The sequence below is a fragment of the Ruditapes philippinarum genome, unplaced genomic scaffold (genome assembly GCF_026571515.1).
Source record: "Ruditapes philippinarum isolate M1 unplaced genomic scaffold, ASM2657151v2 ctg975_1_1_1_1, whole genome shotgun sequence".
Taxonomy (NCBI): Eukaryota; Metazoa; Mollusca; class Bivalvia; order Venerida; family Veneridae; genus Ruditapes; species Ruditapes philippinarum.
Genome location: NW_026858922.1, coordinates 151,787 through 175,138, shown reverse-complemented (window position 1 = coordinate 175,138; position 23,352 = coordinate 151,787). Strand labels below are relative to the sequence as shown.

General features: G+C 30.8%; 1 protein-coding gene across 1 annotated transcript; it reads left to right on the top strand.

Annotated features, from left to right (window-relative positions):
• Positions 1-3,967: 3,967 nt before the first annotated feature.
• LOC132754683 (uncharacterized) lies at positions 3,968-8,767 on the top strand. Its single transcript, XM_060745341.1, has 3 exons — positions 3,968-4,018; positions 6,830-6,965; positions 7,721-8,767. Exons 1-3 carry the CDS (start codon positions 3,972-3,974, stop codon positions 7,856-7,858), a joined length of 321 nt encoding a protein of 106 aa, XP_060601324.1. The 5' UTR covers positions 3,968-3,971; the 3' UTR covers positions 7,859-8,767.
• The last annotated feature ends 14,585 nt before the right edge of the window (positions 8,768-23,352 follow it).

The following is a 23,352-nucleotide window of genomic DNA, read 5'->3' as shown; positions in this document are numbered from 1 at the left end:
TTGGAGGAAAATAATTTCATTATGAAACGGTCAATTGCAACACTAAATTCGGTAACATGGAACTCAGCTGCAACTTCAATTTAAACACAAATTTATCAAGTTTACGTTTCTTGAAAACTCAAAATCTGTACGGTAAAGCTTTTTTTCGAATTTTAGATATTCGGTTTGAACTTCAAAATAATATAAAATGACAACCCTTTACCTTTGTTGACACCTGTTTTTAGCGATATGCACTAGCTTGGTAGTGTACTCGTGCGTTGGAGTTAAGTATTGTACTCAACAATGAATAATAACCTTACCGCATAGTTTAAAATCAACAACCATGGTTAAACAGCTGCAAAAAGAATGGTTATAACAGCGCAATATTATAACACTGTCATCATTGTAAACATATCACACATTGAAAAAATATTTGTTTCGTTAGTTTCTGCAGAAATGTTCAAAATCATGGAATAATAAAACAAAAGCAAAAGATAGGTCCGGAGTAGGAATAATTTTGAAAAAAAAACTTGACTCTCGTAGGACCTCATTACATTGATGGTTTAATAGAACCGCCTCAGTGTAATATATGACACCCGATTACTTTTTCACATATAATAAACTTGACTCATGGGCTTATTGCATTCTATGAATGCACTTTTGTTTATAGTATGAAAACAGAAGAAATTTTGCCAAGACTTTCATATTTTAGTTTTTGTAAATAAAAATAGTCAACAGCCCCTAGTAAGACACGTTTAATTAAATTTCTATAAAAATATTCGTATCTTGTCCTGTGCCAACATAATAATCGCTTCAAGTCCGGTATCATATCCGTATATTAGCCGTAGCCCGGGAATATTTACTTCTAACACTGTTATTAGTATTTTTGAATTCAATACATAATTTTGTCGGTAAATACTGGCAGAATAAGGAGCATGCATATCATAAAACATTCTTTGTTGTGTCAATAAATAACTAAATAAAAATAATACAAAATGTATAAGCTTTTCACTCATCACTTCGAATATTTACAGATAGTATCCTTGAAAAACAACAACAACAGCAACAACAACACAAATACACACACAAATAACAACAGAAAACAAACATTTCTTCTTATCTATCTAAAAAGCAAATTACTAAGATCTCCGACAACTTTCCTAAAACACTAATTTGTAAGTACACTTAACAAATCTTATAAGTGTTCATGTATAAATGGTTTCATAGGTGTATCAATATTTACCCGATTTTCAATAAATACAGAAAAGACACATATGTTTCATTCAGGATACAAATTTAAGATTAAATTTCTAAAATATGTGAATGCGTGTCGAAAGTCGATGTTGCAAAATGATGTCCTTATACCGTGTGTGCCCACCCTGACTGTGTATAACAGCCCGGCAGCGTCGTCACATCGATGTTACATACCGTTGTAGATAATTTTGGGGTTGGTGAGGAAGGTTACCAAAGAAGTCGTCCTGTACTTAATGATAAGCCTTCTTAGGTAGTTTGGTGTACACCTATTCCAGGCGCAACCTACAAATGATACAGAAAAGTAATAACTAAATAAAAATATGCATTTTATGTTCGTCTTTGATGAAAACTGAATTTCGGCTTTCACAATGCAAAGGAATTAAAATAATTATTTAAACAAATAAATTATGTTACCAACCTCTGTTTGGTGTATACCAGCGTTGACCAATCTTAGGGCTATATCACGCTGTTGTATAGCTAATCTACCCATGTGGTGTTTTTCTGATATGTCAATCTCTATCGTATCTGAGAATATCATGTGCAATTTTATTTCACCAATTCTCACAGTTACTTCGTGCATTGTGTGAATTTCGTTCGTTCATGGATGAACGCACCTCATAATTAAAATTGACATGCTTGAGCACATAAAATGAGTGGAAATGCAGCCAATAGTCAGAACACAAAATTTTGTAAAAATATATTGATAAACAAAAAAGTAATAAGGACATAAAAGGTGCATGCTTATAAGATTTGTTAAGTGTATATATATATACACATATAATATATATTGACCGGTGATAGATAATTCGTATAGAAGCTGGAGATCGTATAAAATTCGTTTTGGTCAACATCTGTGCACTAGGATTATTTTTAATTGTGTATAGAAACAAAGTCATGTGCTTAGTGTCCTTTTAATCTTTACATATTACTTGTATATTTGTTGTGATAAAAATGACAGAATACAAGTTGAATAATATAGATTAATGATCAAAACTTATTGTTTGGATCGGCAGAAACCTATGTATAAAATTTGTTTAGCAATTCATACAGACAGTTTAATAACTTTGTTAATCTTAAGCGAAGGATACTGTCAAGTGCTATTGAATTAAAAAAAAATGGAATAGGGTTGTCCCTCGGAAGCACTTGAACAAAACTTTTATATGACAATTATAGACTCGACTCTGTTTAATTGAGTTTGTTGGTGGAAGATAATGTAAAAGTGACACATATGTCTGAGTCTTAAAAAATGTTGTTTTGTATATTGTCTTTTAATTATTTTTCAACAATTTTAGAACACTGTTGTTGGTGCCCGCCTCTCTGATCATACAGGAAAATGCGAAAACCTTACGGACGAAACTCATGCTTTGGAATCAGGATATAGATACGTGGAAAAGGTGTATTTTAAAATAAAATCCCAACCACCGGTATATTTTTAATTATTTATTCACTCATATAAAAGGAAAATCTTTCTTAAAAGTTATTGAAATATCTCTACAGACGTAAATTCATACATTTCCTAACATGTGTAAATGTTATACACTTTTGTTCGTTATTTATTACTGCATATTGTCAGTCTAGTTCTTTTCGTTTATAAAATCACACTTTTAAAATAATATTTTATTCATCGTTATACAATATCCGGAATATACTGTTTTCGAAATACTGTTTTTATGCTGCAGCGGAAAGGAAAAATTGCTTTTTGTGGTGTCTGTTATTTTTTCTTTATTAATCTTGATGGTTATTCTGAGGTTTTGACTTTTGTGTTCAAAATACAATATTTTTTTAAATCATTGTTGACTTTGAGACCTTGTCATCAGCATATTCAAGTTTTACAATAAATATTTAGATTTATGTAGAATATTTTGAGTATCACCATTGTGTTCATTATTGTCAGCAAATATGACAGATGTGTAATGAAGAAAAACAATATAGCTGTGACTAGATGTATTGTTTAGAATAATTTATTATGTGTTTCTGTTGTTTCTTTTTAAGATTACATCAGAAATGATAGACCCATTTTTCAGAAACTTACATCTTCTTTCCTTACCTCGCACGATGTGGTCTAGATTGGACTTCAAATTTGTCCGAAAGCCACCTTCAGAATAGTAAGATCAATGAATGATTACAATGTACTGATATAAAATAACGATACATAAACGATTAATTTACTTTAATTAAGCAAGTTAGTTATGAGTACGTCATTGTAGTTTACCCGCATATATACACTAACAACAAGTGTGGTACCAGGACACGATTTGTAAACAATACAAAAAAAAAATGAATTAACTTATTTGATTAAATATTCTTTTGACGTTCGTTTGGTTCAATTATTTACGGAAAAGATTATGTAGTAGATGCATTTCGTAGGTGTTAATTATAATATCTTACTTATTTATGTGTGCACGTAAAGTCTTTTACATAGACTGCCAAAGAGTTATAGTTACACGTGTAGGGTGATTTAACTTTCATACTTATAAAAGTTTTTTCTTCGCATTTAAATGCCATAACTTTGATAGTTAACACAAAGTTTATGTTTTATTCATGCTGAATCTAACTCTTTACCGTGTATTTATATTTTCAAGTATAACAAACCATCATAAAATGAAATAAACTCATGATATTATGCAGGTTTTCATCTTAACACAGTCCAGAAGTTAACTTATCTTAGAATTTGCAAACCGGTCTTTAAATATGTTCTCAAAACAGATAATTTAAATTTGTTTTTAAGCAATTTCTTCATGGAAAATGACAAGAAGTCTGATGATGGATTTCCGCTCCGAGTTAGGTAATATCATTTTTATATTTTTGATCTGTCTAACATATGTAATGTTGTTAAAGCACACTGTGATATCCTCGCATGCATGTGTATGTATAGAGGCTATTCGTTGCCAAAAATCCAGCCTTTGAAACTTGACAATGCATACTTCGGTTCTACTAAACAGATAAGAAAAAATCTAATTGTCGATCCGAGAGTTACATACTGCACTGGTATTAAGCATTTTGATTATCTCGATTTGATGAAATGAAAGCTGTTAACATGCAACTTAGATAAATTGCAAACTGTATTTATAAATGTATAACTTCAACATGTAGAAATGTAAACGATAGAACGTACACAATACGTTTTATGCTGTTCATCATGACGTTGAGAATGTAACTGCATCAACTTGACACACTCAGGTTTACAACACCACACTTTCCTTTTACATTCTAACGCGATTAACATTTGTAAACGATTTTGCAACTTCCATATATGGAATTATCACGGAAATAGACGAAAATTAATAGGCGGAGCATATTTCACGAAAGCAGAATATAAAGAGAGGTAACTCTTGCTGGTACAAAAATATTTCAAATTATATAGAAACTGTTACATCAATCTTGACTTTGAACATCCTCTGATTTTGTTAAAACGTATTCTAGTACAGGATATTCAAGTAATGCTAAATTGGTTAAGATATAATGTAAAAATGTAACAACATATATACTGATAATGAGCATAATAATATGCCAAAACTAAAGTTGGTGAAATAACATAAGGAAATGTTTCCCATATATAGTGACACACCCCACTAATCATTGATATCAATGATAGGGTTTCGTGAGCCACGGCAATACTCTTAAGCAAAGGTTTTTCTTTTTACCTTCAGCAAATAGTACTAGAATGCGATACATGGAAGGCACTTTTGGCAACACGAATAAAGAGAACTGAACAATAAGTCTGTGCCTTCTTTCTTTAAAGGACTATGTTGCGTTATAGAAAAACTCATATTTTTGACCAAGTGTATAACCACGAAACAATGCAAAGTTTACTATCGATAATTCCGTTGTATAACCAAAACTTGTGAATTTGTCCCATTTTAATGTTGAAATAAATATTCAGTGTATCCTGGCAACTCTGTTTACCTCCATAGGGAGTTATTTTGAGTCATAGGCTGGATTTAGGCTTTTATTGTTAAATATATGTAAGCTGGCGTAGGTTAAGGTCTTTTTATGCATTGTGCTGGATCAATGACAGCTCTAAAATATGTGTATAAATGCTGTCATTAGCTGATACCTAAATTTGCTGTCTAGATTTGCTGTCTATATGATCAAAAACAGAGAACTTCCTTTATGGACATGAAATACTACACAGAATATCTATTGAGTTTTGTAAGTGATGGCTTTCTAAGAGATAAAATAAACAAGGTATACATAAATAGATAATCAACACACATACATTTGGACTATAATCAACACACATACATTTGGACTCATTTGAATTTTACTTATTGAAAAACAAAATGGGAAAAATGGAAAAATATATGGTAAAAATAAAAAGTTATGTACGAAAGGGTACATACAACTTTGGTTATAATTTTACTATTGTTAAAGATTTTTAATTCGAGTCAAGTCATACGCTAGAATTAAGGTAACTAATATAATAGTACTACTAGGAAAGACAACAGCCAGAATTTGGTCTGTATTAGTAATTACTCGTATCAAAATCTTTATCAGATGTTGACTTGAAAATTTGAAAGTGGTAAGGTAGCAGCTTAACTGTAAATGTTACTCATTCCTATGCATCTTGGAATACCGTCAGTAAAATTTATTTGTCGTTGAATATAGTCTTTTCAATCGTTTTCACTTCCTTGAAAAATATTTAACCTCAGACAGTATGTAACCTGGTGTTTTTTTGTTTGTTTTTTTTTTTTTTGGGGGGGGGGGTAAGTTTCTTTTTCCAGGAAATGTGGTGTCTACAACGTTTTAAAACCTATATGCCTATATTCCTTTAAAGTCCGTTGATACTGATTGTAGGCAATCATGTAAGTGAATTATGTTTAGTAACTAAATACCTTAAAGGTATGATAAACGGAAACTACGCCGCTTCTTGTCGCCGACGGTAAATACCGAAAATGAGCGGAAATGACATTTATTTACGATGATTTAGTGGGCGGGAAAATGGGCGGAGCTTATTTTATCTCCTATTGAAAAACGTGTAAAGCTGGATTATGCTGATCTGAATCATGATGGTTCGACAATGTAAAGCTAAGAATGTAACTTCTGTTTTGAGTATTCGAGTATTGGTATTGCTACTATCAGTTAATGTTTTGTCGTTTAACAAAATGTATTTTGTTGAAATGCATGTTTACAATGTTAAATCGGCAAACTCAATCCAAGTATGCAACGTTGGAGTTTACATACAAAGAAATACAATTGTATATTTTCCATTAACAAACTGTTCAACTAAGATCAACAAGGCTGGATTTTTGGCATCGAATAGCCTCCATATGTATGTTATACGCTGGGCTAAAGCCAGTACAACTAGCTTCAAACTACCTAGAAGTTTCACATCATTTGATTTTAAGAGTAATTGCTGATTGTATATTTCCTCTACAAAAGTCAGAAGATTATATATATATATTTCACTCATCTGGTTCAATTATGAAAAAGATATGAAAATCACGTTTTACATTTTGTCGAACCTAATTCGCTACTATGTAAATGTATATGAAACACAAGAACAGATTTATCAAATAATACTACTGCCAATTTATGAGTAAGCGCTTCTTATGAATTTTGATTTTCATTAAATATCACTTAACTGATTCTTCAGCGTACAAGAAAGTGAGACGAGATTAATTTTACAGTACCCTGTCCGTGGCGGATTTACTGTTCCTTTCGATTGGCAAATCATGTGTCCAATGGATGAATGCAAAATTTCACTTGTTCTAAACGACAAACAGATGGAGGTTAGTAGATTTTATCACATAAACAACGTGTTTTATAAGTCATTGTTGTTTTATAACTACCTTTAGTCGCTAGAAGATCTTCTAACACTCTAAATATTTGGTTTAATCATAATTTTAATACTTATTTGTTCAAAATTAATATATACATTCAACATATTGACGCCATTTTCCTGTAATGGATAGAGTTGCAAAAAAAAGTAATTTGCTAAAGCTGACAATCGTCAAGAATATCAAGCATTCCTAGTTCTCCTGCAACTGTTTAGCGAAAACTTGACAGATCTTTCTAGTTTTCCATATTACATGAAATTCCCTTCTTTATTTGTAAAAGTTCATTGAATGTTGGAATCTAATTTTATTTTTATTTTATATCTTAAGATATTTTTACTGAAAATTATCTCCCTATATAAATGTATTAAATAAATCTAATTTGCTAAAAGTTACTCCAGAGAATTAAAACTGCTCATTAGTGTTTGGGATTGCCCTTGCTAGAAAATGTTACTGTTTGGCCACTGTTGGTCGAAGATAAAAGCGTATTATCTGGACTTCATTGCATATTACTTTTAGCAATTTCTTCATTAGGTTAATAAATGATCTATTGTCAATATTATACAGAGGGATAAATCTACTTCACTCTTGGTCCGAGATCACACTTACATGATAACAGCAGTTAAACATAAGCGATGCAAAGCTAAAATCAGTTAACCATTAACGTTCTTGTAGAATGCCAATTCAATCACTTTTTTTGTTTCCTCTAGATTCTTGCAAATAACAGAAAGGTTCAAAACGCCACATATGAAGTGGGAAGGACACTAGTTAGACAGAGAAGAGCCGTTTTCATTGATCCACGTTCAGCTGATGCAGGATTTATTAGCTTTGCGTTTACAAAACAATAATTGTTAGTTTTCGAACTTGCTGTCGCAAAAAAGTTTTGTCCTATAGTTTTGCAAAGAGCAACCCATTTCATATATATTTTTACACTGATAATAAAAATATTGTTTACATTATGAAATTCAGGATATGTTTAACTTTAAGATCATGCACACACAGTCACATCAATGTAAAAAAATGAACTATGAAAGTATTTCTGCTTAGGTAATTAATGTTCCTGATTATGCAAAAGAGTCGATTTACAAAACATATTTAAGAATTTGACAGAATATTACAATCATTAAAGCATGTATATAGAAATGAGTAACATTATTAACAGCTTGCTTTCGAAAAGAGCATAAGTATATAAGACACTCCGATTTCGTTTGTGCATATGATTTCCTTTTTTATTTAGTAAAAGCATTACGTATCGCTTTTTATTTTCGCTATCTATTTTGTAATGTCAATTTCTCATGTACCAATTGGTTCTATTTTTACTTTTAAATCAAGTTTACAATGTGATAATAAATAAGACCTGATACCAATCGAACAGTCAAAATCTAATAAGTAAAAAGTATCTGTCAATGGATCTGTTTTTGATGAAAAATATTTCACCTATAGTTAAAATATTTGATGTGTTATCCATTTATAGAGTGGTCGGTATGAATGTGAATATTTCCATGTCCAGTTATGTAATCTATTTTTGTATTATACTTAGACAACTGTCTATTTACCGTGTTAGTAAGATAAAAGATAACAGACATATTAGAAAAGGACATATTCGAACATTCAAATTGACTTAATATATTACTTAGTTTAAAGAAATCATATTATTGATTATTGACAAAAAGTCAAAATTGTAAGATATTTAATAACGTTACATTTATACATAATGATAAATGAATATCATATTTATTTCTTTAAAATGAAAATGTCTTTCTGACACATTATGCATCAGAAGTACTTCTATTTTTATTTCTTGGTAACATTAAAAGTTGCTGTACTGTTATAATTCCAAAATAGGTACTCATTGGCCAGGTATCTGCACACAATTTGTCTTCTGCTCCTTTCCTTTCAATTAGTCGTATTATATGTATTTTGTTTCTTGTATGGAAGTCAAAAGACAATTTTGTTTACATTTTGCTATTTTTATAACAAACCATTTCTCATTCAGATGCAGTTGTTTCAAGTGACGAGCAGCTAAAATGCTCTAAAATCATTATTTAAGCATTATACAACTAATGGACAACTAATGGTTGCCCTATCTAAAAAATCATTTTTAAGGCATAATGTGCATTTAATACATGTCTTCTGGAAATTGGTTTGTTGGCACTTGCCAAAAGTGTCATTTTGTTTTGGATTTAAGAAGTACTGTACTGATGGTATTCATTTGAAACTTATTTTTATTTTAATAAAAATTGAAGGACGATTATTTTCAAAGGCCCATTACTTGGCATGTGTTTTAAGTGAAATATGGAATATGAAACTACAAATCCTTCCTTCAATATTCAATCTTCATGTGTTACGCCATGTATTCAATCAAGTATGTTTCTATGTGAAATCTCTTGTTTCACTATCAAACTTAAGCGCACTGTCTCACTGACAACTTTTGTTTCATTTTGATAACACTTTACGTATAAGATAATCAAAATTTGTAGATTTGTCACTGAAAAAAGAACATATATCAAAGATAAGTGAATTTTTAAAATCCGTCACCTGCACATGTGACATAACTACTTCTGCCAACCATGTAATATTTGTCCTGGATAAGAAGACTAGAGTACATATATTATTTTTTGTTGTAGCATCCAGGTTGAGTATAGAGCAAAATATTTCCTTTTATGTATCAGCTGTACACTGGAGAAATTCCATGAAAAGATGAATAGTTAGATAAATTAAAAGTAAAATCAAGGAATTCTGAAAATATTTATAACGTACTATATAATACATCTTTGCTCGCTTCTGCGTGTGAAAGAAAATTTTGTATAACCTTATTTATCGTAAAAAGGTATGTTATTTTAATTCAGACTTTGTTATTTTTCATACCATCTTAATAAATTTAGAATAGAACTATAAAAAAACTGTTAAGACATTTTATCTTTCTTAATTGAATTTTCGAGGTCACTATTTCAACTTTCTGAATGGCCGAGTACAAAATATTGAGCTATTCACATTTTAACTTAAAGAATTCATGTTCGCTAACTTTTTCATGAATTCAAGTTCACGAATTCATATTTTGAACTTTATGATTTCAAATTCACGAATTCATAATTTTGTCTGCTTGACGCAATACATTTTTCCCTTTTTGAACTATTGTTTCAACTTCATTGAAGATAGTGTTAAATTCATGTTTGCATGAAACAACAAAATATGATAATTAAATTTTGTTAAATAAAATACAATTTTATATAATTTTAGGCAAAATATTATCATAACGAAATCAATTTGATTCTTTCTTTTTAAACTTTTTAAACTTACATTTTGTTGTACATTTATTCTTAAGCAATGATTAAACAATAAATGGAAAAACTTATTTACTATTTAAGACTTTATAAATGTTATGATGATAATTCTATGGGATATTTTCTTTGAATAAGAACAAGAAGCATTCTGCAGAAATTGATATACCAAACATAAAAGTTTTCCATGGTGTAGTTGTATTAACAGTTAAGTTCAACATAAAATTGTTACAGTTATGTTATGATTATTTTTTAAAGAAATCAAAGGATTGAAATAACTATTTGACTTGAATAATAATCAGAATTTAATTTAATAATTTCTATAAGTAATTTTTATTGACCATAAATTATTGAAAAAAAAACTTCTTTGTAATTTGCCAATTAAAACTTCAATCCAGTATTGGAAAAAAGGGAGAGTGTTAGGGTTCGTACAAACAGACAGGCAATCATTGCGTGACCATTTAGACTGATGGTTAAATTTTTACAACAACAAATTATGTGTTTGTAACAAAAAGGTAGGCCGGAAGTAAAACAAAATTAAGAAATATCAAAAACTTGCCTTTTATAATAGTTTTAAGGAGAAATGCAATATGTGTTTACGTTAAGCGAAAAAAGAGTGACATACACAGCATCAAATTGGTAATAATTCATTAAATAAGTCATTAAATAAGTCTATGTACTAAGAAACTGCATCATTTAAACAAATATGAAAACTATACACTTTAAATTACAAAAAATTGGGTAGATAAATTGGTCGCTCAAAACGAGACATATTTAACCATGTCTAGTCTTGTAAACAATCGTACGAACGAAAGGAGGCAGGAATTTCTACGAACAAAAAATTAACCAACAAACTGTACACAAATAATAAGTTGTACAATTGAATTATTTTTTAACTTTCAATTGTATTTTTACTTCCAATAATTACTGAACCTTCAAATTTATACCACTGGTAACATTTAATCAGAATCATCACTACAATGAAACACTCCACCATTGATTGGGACAATGCATTAGTAATTCAAGGCAAAAAATCTTCCCTCGGAAGCTTTATTCACAACAAAATAACAACAGAATTCAGACTCCGTTTGGTTGAGTCTGTACATGAGGGATAATAAATATGTGCAACATCCCTAATGCCCCCTAGCACAGGCTTAAGCATTACTCAACATTCTATACTTAATAGTGCTTGCGTCAATGATCCCGAAGGACCAGCAAAATATAATAACACTGAAGTGAAGTACGGGCAACCTTTCACAGCTACCACATAGCACTTGATACCTGCTGTGTATAAAAAGTATAAAAATCTGGAAACGAATTGATCCCTCGGAAGCATAAATTAAACGTCAATGCGAGAAAGCAAAGCTAGCTAGGAATTGCCGATAAAAAAGTTATAACATATTAACCATTCCACAAAATTACTGGTAGACCTATAATTGTTAGGAAGTACAAGGTGAGCATAATTTAACATAATTTGGACTACCAAATCAGGGTTCCAATCGTAATGCGGAAGACTAGTCCAAAGGCAATGCTACCTTAACCGACTTATATATTCGAAAACGTGAATTGCAAAGACACTTCTTTACGAAGCTTTTTTACCCCCTATCGGCAGAATCTTTTCGTTACAATTTATTCAAAGAATTAAGCACCCGAAAAACTTACTTTGTTTTGACCAAATCGATTTACCCTTTCGCGTTAAAGATCCATTGATTTTGTACTCAACTTTATCAAACACTCATCTGGGTAGAATGTCTACCATAAACCTGAAAGCAGTCATCACTACATTGTGTAGGTACGATACTTCATCCCGAATTGACCTTTGAATGTCATAAGTGTGAGAATAACTTAAACCATTACCCCTCCTTAATTAATAATTATTAACCCTGGAACAGGTAAGGGGAGGACCATTGCTATCATTTTCCGTCCTAACGCGGACCATCAAACCCCCAGCCATTCAATTGTTTGACTTACTCTTTTCCCAGTTCGTTTGACGTAATGGTCTGCCAAATATGGAATCGAAACCCGTCTGACCTAAAGAATTTATAAAATAAAAAAATATCAAAAATTTAGGAGTACTCCTCCAACAAATCTAAATGTGTCTGAATTTGTCATATCGATGGTGTCTCTTAATTGCTGTTGAAGAACAGTTTTTCTGAGTTATTCTGAGTTTCCCAAATTTGTCCATTGCTAAAATACATTGCATATGTCATATATATACTAATACAGTACATTTCTACTGTACAATCCATGTCTTATTGAATATTGAATTTTTATCTTTACTTTTTAAAGGAGCTGACGTTTGCATTCAACTATTTGTGTGCTGTTAATAATTCTCATAATATTATTTTAACTATTTAAATTTTCCATATACTTCAAAGGATTCCCAATACCTCTTTATTCTGAAGGTTATGTGTAGAAATAAATGTCAAAATAGGTTTTCCAGATATCTTGGTGACATTTTTAATTGATATAATTTTTATTTTGATCAAATGGTGTCTAGTATTTATCCTAAGAAGGGATAACTTAATAAAACAAGTTTTTGAAATTAAAGAACATAATTTTTGGATCTTCATATGGCTATCACAAACAATTTTATTTACATGGAAATTTTTGATGAAAGAGGTGACTTTTATTTTAGAATATTAAATTATCCACATTTAGATGGAGACGTACGGAGTAAATGTGTCTCTGTTAATTAGATTCGTTAGAGCTTGTGGCATCGTAAAGGATTTTAACGAGCGAAGTATTTTCATTACTAGCAAGCAATTCAAACAGGACAGTTGCTATTATGAATCACGTAAATATTTTACAAAATTTTACAAACGCAACTTTGATTTTATCTCAAAATTCAATAGTGACTACGACAAGGGATACGCCAGCCTGATTTTTATGGAGATGTAATTTACAAACTTCGTAAGATCTTGGGGCATTGTATTTTTCTGTTGTTATTACTAAAATTATTTAAAGAATTTATTAAAAGAGGTTACACCGCATGCTTATTGTTCAACTCAATTACATTTGAACGCTACGCTTTCTTCTTATGATTACATCTGACAAACCAAGTGGGAGGCTCCAGGCTGGACAGTTCTTAAAGCGCTTTGGGACTATATTGCCAAAATGTTCGTCTTCGGCCTTGCTTCTTCGGTCCCTTGTAAGTTGTTTTCTTGTTCCTCTGTTCCTCTGTCTTCCTCTAAGGCATTGAGTACTTTTGTTATGGTTATTGAATTTAGTTTTATATGTTTCTACATGATAATTTATGTGTTTTACTTATTTCAGTTTTTGTAACCATAACAACTGTTAGAAATTAACTTGGCGTTGATTCATCTTATTACACCGTCTCATTTATAGGAATATGGTGGGGCTAGAGTGAGGTTTGGTGCACCATTAACTGGTTTAAACTTGTTGTTGTCCCTTGTTGTTTTCTTGTGGACCTATTATTTTCATCGTTTTTGCCCCTAGTTTTTGTTGGTTTTTTTTAATTTTGCGACCCTCACTACCCCGATTTCACTATTCCTTTCCTCTGTGCCCTTTTACATTGTAGGCTTGTTCTTGTTGCTGGGGCGTGTTGGGACTACGTTCATTGAGCGCCGCCTTTTCTTTTTGATCTTTTTTTATTATATTTTATTGTTACGCTCATTTAATAATTATTAATAATAATTTAATAAAGCACTTCTAGGCATTTGCATTGCTTTTTATATGCCCGAAACAATTTCGGGCATATTATGTAATATCCCCTGGCGTCCGTCTGTCCGTCCGTCCATCCGTCCGTTAGGAATTTGGTTTTCGGACCATAACTTAAGTTCCATTTGGCCCACAATATTCAAACTTCATAGGATGCATGCCCATATTGGGAAGAAGACCCCTATTGATTTTGGGGTCACAAGGTCAAAGTCTCTATCACCTTAAAACTGAAAACAGTTTCCGGAGCATACTTAAGTTCCGTGTGGCCCACAGTGTTCAAATTTCATAGGATGATTGTCCATATTAGGTACAAGACCCTTATTGATTTTGGGGTCATAAGGTCAAAGGTCAAGGTCACTGTAACTTTAAAATTGAAAACAGATTCCGGAGGATTTCTTTAGATCTGTGTGGCCCACAATATTCAAACTTCATAGGATGATTGTCCATATTGGGTAAAAGACCCCTATTGATTATGGGGTCACAAGGTCAAAGGTCAAGGTCATTATAACTTAAAAACTGAAAACAGTTTCCAGACCATAACTTTAGTTCCATGTGGCCCACAATATTCAAACTTCATAGGATGATTGTCTATATTTTGAGTATAACTTAAGGTCTATTTGGCCCAGAATATTCAAACTTCAAACAAAGGATGATTGTCCATATTGGGTAAAAAAGATTTTGTGGTTACAACGTCAAAGGTCAATGTCACTATTACTTTAAAACTAAAAAAGTTTCCAGAACATAACTTAATTTCTATTTGGCCCATAGTGTTCAAACTTCATAGGATGGTTGTCCAAATTGGAGAATACCCCTACTGATTTTGGGGTCACAAGGTCAAAGGTCAGTGTCACTGTTACTTTAAAACTGAAAACAATTTCAAGAACATAACTTAATTTCTATTTTGTCCATAGTGTTAAAACTTTATTTGAGGATTGCTATTTGATGGAGGTAATACTTATATATAATATTTAATTTAAATAATGTCTTACATCCTTACTAACTTTCGGGCATATAATGCTCCGCCTAGCGGTGCTCTTGTTACGAAATCTGTCTTTATAACATGTGAAGGATATTTTCCTGGAATTATTAGAATTCTGCCAGGTCCTTTAATCTCAATTTAAGAACAGTGTTATCTGAAAATAGCGTATAAATTCTCCTTGCTCAGCAAAGCTTATAATTGTTTTTGTATTCTTATGATGACATGATTTACATACTAAATAACTATTGTGTACAATCAGTGCCTTCAAAGTGAATGTCTGTAGAGATTAATGTGCCTAGATTAACTTATCATGATATCTGAGAAAGGTAGATTTTGTCACAATTTATTATCTTTTTATAAGGAGTTCCTTGTCATATCTTGAGTAGATTTAAGCCAAAATATGAAGGAATAATCCAGGTATATTTTCATTGTTCCCTCATTCGGTCAGCACAACTATCGTCTCTAATATTTGTTATCGATATTTCTTCAAGATGAGCTTATGTTGTTGCAGCTATTGTTCCCATTGCTGGACATTGTTCATAGAATAAAAGATTAAATGAAAATATGTTGTTATTTTATTTAATTTTCAACCCCCCTGGATTATAAAACGTTGATTAAAACGATCAATTATAAGTTCTGGATGTTTATCTAACCAAAACGAAATAGCATTATGCCTAAGTCATGAGGAATATTTGTATAACAATATCAAATGAAACCACTTGTTCTTGTACCGGTACTGTATTTGGTATTATTCTTAGGCATTCATGTCATCTTTCACGGAACTATTTGGTTTTCATAAGAAACATTTAAGGAAAGTATCAAGAAGACAACTTTAATTACTAGTTTCACACTGAGGTCCATCAATACTAGGCCGAAGTTGAAAATTTTAATGTATACAGAATTATGTTCATTATATACTTTTTGAATTATATCACTCTTATGAATGTTAGGTAGACCATAAAACGTAAAAGTTTTATCAAAACTTATCAAAGTCTAGCAAGTATTCCTTCTCTTGAATTGTTAAATTACTGTTAAGGTTTATTAGATTTCTTACTTGAATATGAATATATATATATGCATATTTGTTAAGAATTACTGCTAGATAAGATTTGTAGTAAGTTTGATCCATTGTTAAAACAAGTATAAGTAAAACATAACCCCCCCCCCCCCACCTTTACTTGCTTCCTTTATCACAATGGAGTTATCTTTGGTCTAATCAATAGCATTTTTCTGATTTAAAGTTCTTTTTTGACATATAATTTTAATTTTCTTTGATAACGTTAGAGCAATATATAATTAAGATGTTATGTGTCCAGTTAATCAATTAAACTGTTTCATTTAGTTGACGATTTAAAACATACAAATTTTAGTAAAATGTTTATTTGTATCAGCTAGGTTACCTGTATCTACATCCGACATTTCCAGCTGTGGTCTGCATCAAAAAAATCAAAATTTGACTGCGCAACCATTTCTTCAAATCAAATTCATCTTAACTAGAATTTTTTGTTTTGTGATGAAAATTCCATTGGCAATCAATTGTTGTTTTCTACCATGTAGGATTTGATTTTCTTCCCATATTGTTTCGTCTTTCTCCATTCCTTTTTAAATGTAGAAACAAGAGCTTTATGAATATTAAGTATTTAATTATTTCCACCACTTCTTTCACCATTTCTTTCATTCCGTTATGGACTTCTGCCATTTTTTGAGGCAAATTTCCGCAATCACTTTTTTTTCAAAAGACGGATTGCAGTTTTCATATTTTTTTTTAATAAAAGTCGCCCTCAAAAGATTGTAGCCACTTTTTTGCCTATCTTTTACAGAAAAACATTTCGTTTTACATGTTTTTTTTTTCCAAAAATTCAATAAATATTTTGCAACTTGACCAGAGGATTTAGAGCGAACTACGTCTGCAATTTCCGCGTCAATTGCATTTCTAAACTTCATTCAAATCGACTTAAATCGACTTTTAGCCTCGTTAATTCAATTTCTGTTCTGTAATTATGACGAACCGCTCTTTCGTTCTGTATTCTTTTTTATAATCACCGTCATCGCTGTATTCAAACTGTTGAAACTTCCTCGGAATAATAATATGATCAGCACTAATCCATTTTTCATAATATTTTAAATTTCTGATGTTTCTGACATACCCCCAAGATGCGTATCTTCTTGCGTAAATTATTTGCGTTTATTAAACATAAATTAACTTAACAATTAACGTATTTTACCATATATTTATACACATAACCCTAAGAATAGAGAAGTATTGGGGATCTTTAAAGTTTATGGAAATTTTAGATTGTGAAAATGATCTCATTAGAATAATTAAAACACACACATTTAATGAAAACGTCAGCTCCATAAATAAAACATTAACTAATGAGATCTAAATTTAAGTATCTGATTTCCCGATGAGGTTTATATGATAATATAATAGAGTGACATTCTTTTAAAGTAAAGATAGAAAAAATCCATATTAAAGAATACATGGATTGTACAGTAAAATATGTACTGTATAAGTTAATATAAAACGCATGCAATGTATTTTATATTGGACAAAATTGGGATAAACTCGGTAAAAGAATAACTGTACATAAACAGCAAATGAGATACCCCATCGAGATGACAAATTCCTTTAAATACACATTAATATACTTGTTTGAGCAGTACTCCTAAATTTTCCATTTTTTGTTTAACAAATTTTTGATGTCAGACGGGGTATCGATTTCATATTTGGCAGACCATTAAGGAAAACGAAATGAGACGAGTAACTCAAACAATTGAATGGCTGTGGGTTCGATGATCCGAGCAACGACGGGAAATTTAATCAAAGGTCCTCCTCTTACCTGCTCCATGGTATAGGGGTTTATTATTAATTTATGATCATGCTAATGACATTCAAGGGACACTTTGGGAGGAAGTATCATACCTTCACAATGCAGTGATGTCTGCTTCCATTTTGGGTAAAAATTTTACCCAGATGAGTGTGTGGTACATTTGATTTAAAAATCAATAGATATTTAACGCGAAGGGGTTAATCGATTTGGTCGCCACATAATAAGTTTTTCGGAAGCTTAATTTTTTTAATTTTTGTGGCGAAAAGTTTCTGCCGAAAGAGGGGTAAAAAGGCTTCTCAAATAAATGTCTTTGCAATTCACGTTTCCGAATATATCACCCCGTTAAGATCACCGTGCCGATAGAAACCCTAAACTGGTCGTCCAAATTAATTTTTTTATCACACACCTTGTACTTCCTTACTATTATAGGTCAACCAGTAATTTAGTTGACTGGTTAATATGTTATACTGTTTTAGTCGGCAATTCCTAACTAGATTTAATTTCTCGCCTTGTCTTGCCTTGAATTACACTGCATTGTCCCAATCATTGGTGGATGGTTTCGTTGTTTGTCATTAATGATACCGATGCTTGCGGTTAAATGTTACAAGTGGTATATATTTGAAGGTTCCGTTATTATACAATTGAAAGTTAAAAAGAAGTCAATTGTGTAACTTATTATTTGTCTACAGTTTGTTGGTTCAGTTTTTGACCTGCCACCTTTCGTTCGTAGGATTTTTTGACAATACTTAACTTGTTATGATATGTCTCGTTTTGAGCGACCAACTTATCCATCCAATTGTATGTCATTCAAAGTGTATAGTTTTCATCTTTTGTTTATACAATGAAGCTTTTTTTACATAAACTTATTTAATGACCAATTTGATGTTGTGTTGGCAACTCTATTTTCTGCTTTAAGATAACACAGATTGCATTTCTCTTTTATCCTGTTAAAAAAGGCAAGTTTTCGATATATCTTTAAAAAAAACACTTCCGACCTACCTTTCTGTAACAGACACAAAATTTTTGGTTGCAAAAATTCAACCATAAGGATTATTTCCCTTCACCACCGAAGGAAGTCTTAGTGATAACGCAAGATTGCCTGTCATTATGTACGAACCCCAACGCTTTTCTTTTTTTTTCCAATACTGGATTGAAATTTTGAATTGTAAATTACAAAGAAGTTTCATTTCAATAATTTATGGCCAATGAAAATAACTAATAGAAATTATTAAATAAAATTTGAATTTGAATTGAAGTCAAATATTGTTATTTCAATCCTTTTATTTCTTTTAATTACATGGCTGTAACAAGGTTTTATTGTTGAAACCTGTTTAACTGTTGTGCTAAAGACAACAAACATTTCTAAGTTGGGTATATCAATTTCTGCCGAATGCTTATTGTCATTATTTAAAATAAATATCCCATAGAATTATCTTCATATCGTTTATAAAGTCTTAAATATATATAACTTTTCCATTTATTATTTAATCTTTGTTTAAGAATATTAGCAGTTGAAAAAGAAAGGTTTAAATTCGTATTGATAGTATTTTGCCTTAAGTAATGTAAAAATTGTATTGTATTTAAATTTAATTTCCATAATTCTTTATTATATGCAGACAAGAATTAAACACCATGAATTTATCTTCAATGAAGTTAAAAATGCAATAAAACAATGATTCGAAAATGGAAAAAAATGCGTCATGCTGAAAAATTATAAATTCTTGAATTTGAAATCATAAGGTTCAAACAATTAATTCGTGAGCTTGAATTCATGAAAAAGTTAACGAACATAAATTCTTTAAGTTAGAATGTGAATACACATAATCAATATTTTGTTCTTCGCTAGTCAGGAAGTTCAATTAAGAAAAATAAAATGTCTAAACTGTTTTGTCTAAATTTATTAAGATTTTATAAAAAAATAACAAAGTCTGATTAAAAATAACTATTTTACATAATATATAAGAAAATTCCATATAAATAGATTTAGCATTCCTTGAAATTACTTATTATTCATCTAACTATTCATAATTTATGGAATTCTCCCAATTTCTAAGCTAAAAATAGTCATTATTACAATTTCAGCAGGTGACGGGTTTTAAAAATTCACTTATCTATGTTAAATGTTTTTCTTCTGTAACAAATCTACATATTTGAGTTTCTTACACATTAAGATGAACCAAATGTTGCCAATTGAACAGCGCGCTTAAGTGTGATAGTGAAACAGGGGACTTCACAAAGAAACATACTTCATCAAATTTATTACATCAAGACTTTCAGATTGGATAGTGAAGGAAGGATTTGTAGCTTCACAGGTCATATTTCGCTTAAAACACATGCCAAGTAATGGCCCTTTTAAGTATTCCTTCAATTTTATTCAAATAAATACCATCACTTCAATACTTCTTAAATTTATAACAGATCTTTGCCTTTGGAAAGTTAAAGAAAACAATTTCCCGAAGACATGTATCAAAAGCACAATAAGCCTCAAATTTCTTTAAGATAGGGCAACCATTGTTGTATATTGTTTATATAATGGTTTTAGAGCATTTAAGCTGCTCATCACTTGAGAATGAGAAATATTTTGTGATAAAATTAGCAAAAGTAAACAAAGAAATATTTTACTTAGATACAAAATACCTTTATTAATACCTAATTGAAAGAAAAGGAGCTGAAGAAAAATAGTGTTCAGATACTTGGTCAATCAGTATATTTTTGTTATAAATAACAGTACAACAAACTAAAAAAGTTATTTTTAAATTAAAGATAAAGCGTTTCTGAGGCATAATGTGCTTTTAATGGAATACCATTAATGGAAGTGTTGAAGAACGAAGACTTTTCTTACTTCACATGGAGACATAATTAAATCAAAATTATGTCAGAGCTATGTCCTTTGACAAGTGACCTCGAACAATGGTTACAACGCGTCAATACTTGCGCTTCATTGTAAGAGTTATTGCACATGTTAAACTTAAACAATGATTTTCCTAATTTGGAAAGGCAACCATTCTGCCAAACTACTCGCTAGAGATAGTGTTTTTGTTTATACCTTCAATAAATGCAGTGTACACGCGTGTTAATTTACAATTAAATGTCTTCAGTTGCTGGTGAAAAATAATGATGATGTACAAAAATTTACAAATGAAACTTCACCAAAGTAGTGAAACTTAAATGGAAATAATAAAAACAAGAACAAAATATTAAGACACAAAACAACCACACCATTTAAATACTCAAAGACGGACTAAGAAATTGAACTGCACAATTCTACGTCTGATTAACTCAAGATGTCAGTGACTTGGCTGCAACACTAAAAAGATTGCTGTTGATGTTTACCTTTTATATGCTGTTTTTTGTGTGTTTGTTTATAGTTCAAAATAAAGACATATTCATTTTACAGTAATGTGATATCCATGTACTATTAGATATATATGTAGGCTTATTAAGTATTTTATAATTATGACTATTTGTCAATATTCAATAATAGGACTTCTTTGAGCTAAGTAATATAAGTCATTTTAAAAGATCGAATATGACCTTTTCATATATGTCTGCAAGCTGTTACCTTACACTTATATCGTAGCCTAAGTATAATATTGAAATTAATTACATAACAGAACATAGGAATTTTTGCATTCATACCAACCGATCTATAAATATAAAACACAATATTTTAACTTAAGATGAAATAATTTTCATCACTCACAGATTCCTTGATAGATTGTTTGTACTGGAAATCACCTAATTTAAACAAAAAACATCTTTTTGCAAATTCAGTTCTAATTAATTGGTTCAAGCAATTACAAAACTACATGTGACACAACATGAGAACGTACGCACGGACGAACGCGTGGTAGGGCGAACATTCAATGTCAAATCTAAATGGCCATTATCACCGAGTTTATATTTTAATAACTTATTATTTCTTGAAAAAACATGCACACGCACGCACACACGCACGTGCGCGCACACACAAACACACATACATTTTTGCTATTATAATTGCTGACGATTAATAAGAAGCTGAAAAAATGATATCTAAATATCCAGGAAATTTTTCCACGAGTTTTTACAAAGGACTTACGAATGACAGGCTTTTTCTAAGCTTGACTCAATTTACCATAACTTAAAACTATTCGTTTATAACATTTTTAACAAACCCTTACTGTAAAAAATTAATAACGTATGTTTTACAGTCAAGAATTTTCTTTTGAAAATACAGTTACCCGAGGCGTTAAGGGTATTTGACTTGGGATGATACTTTTGTTGTAGTTCTCAAAACTATGTATTACCCCGACCAAAAATTTCGTTAGTACTATAGGTTTTTTACTTTTTAGATTTTAACCGTATGATTGTTATCAGATCACATTTTCTGTCAAATTGTAAACTTGAATTAAAAGTATGAGTAAAACCCATTGGTACATGAGAAATGACATTACAAAAGCATGAAAAAAGTGAGCCAAAATAAAAAGCGATAGCAAAAAAAGGAAGGCATATGCACAAAGGAAATCGGAGAGTCTTATATGCTTATGGTCTCTTTCTAAAGAAATTTGTTTAAATTGTTACTTATTTCTATATACAGACTTAAATGGTTGACATAACTGTCCATTTTTTAAATATATTTTGTCGACACTATTGCATAGACAGGAACATTGATTACCATTTCAGATAACGACAAGCAATAGTACTTTCATAGTTCATTTTTAAAATTGATGTGACAGTGGTCAGGAAACATATCCTGAATTTCATAATGTAAACAATTTCTGTATCGTCAGTATTAAAAATTATCTGAAATGGATTACTCTTTTCTAAAACTATAAGACAAAAATATTTTATGACAGCAAGTTCGAAAGCAATCAATTATTGTTTTGTAAACGCAAAGCTAATAAACCCTGCATCAGGTGAACGTGGATCAATGTAAACGTCTCTTCTCTCTCTAACTAGTGTCCTCTCTACTTCATATGTGGCGTTTTGAACCTTTTTGTCATTTGCAAGAATCTAGAGGAAAAAAATAATGTGATTGAATTGGCAATCTACAACAACGTTTACTGTTTTAGCTGCTGATTTTATAATCTTTTTGTGTGTATCGAACTGAAAAAGGCTGGTTTATGAATTTTTTTCATAAGTTATTGGTGATGCCTTAGCTTTGCATCGCTTATGTTAAAAGGCTGTGACCATGCTAGTGTGATCTTGGACCGGGAGTGACGTAGATTTATCCCTCTGTATAATATTGACAATAGAGATTTTTCCTCTGTTAAATTCGAATTACTTATTTATCATTTAGAAATTGCTAATAGTGATACATTGTATATGCGATGAAGTCAAGATTTTACGTGTTTATCTTCGCCAACAGGGCCAAAAAGTAACATTTTCTAGCAGGGGCAATCCCTTACCCACAATGAACAGTTTTGATTCTTCAGAGAAAGCTTTTAAAAGTTAAATTAATACATTTAAATAGGGAGATATTTATCAGTAATTATATATTTAAAAACAAGATAAAAGTATAATTTAATTTCAACACACAATTAACTTTAACAAATAAAGAAGGGAATTTCATGTGATATAGAGAA

Excerpts from the sequence above, each read along its gene's own strand:
- LOC132754683 (XM_060745341.1), top strand. The coding sequence starts at position 3,972 with ATGGAAAATGACAAGAAGTCTGATGATGGATTTCCGCTCCGAGTTAG. Across the intron at positions 4,019-6,829 it reads GGATTTCCGCTCCGAGTTAG|CGTACAAGAAAGTGAGACGA; the intron begins GTAATATCATTT and ends CTGATTCTTCAG. Across the intron at positions 6,966-7,720 it reads TAAACGACAAACAGATGGAG|ATTCTTGCAAATAACAGAAA; the intron begins GTTAGTAGATTT and ends TGTTTCCTCTAG.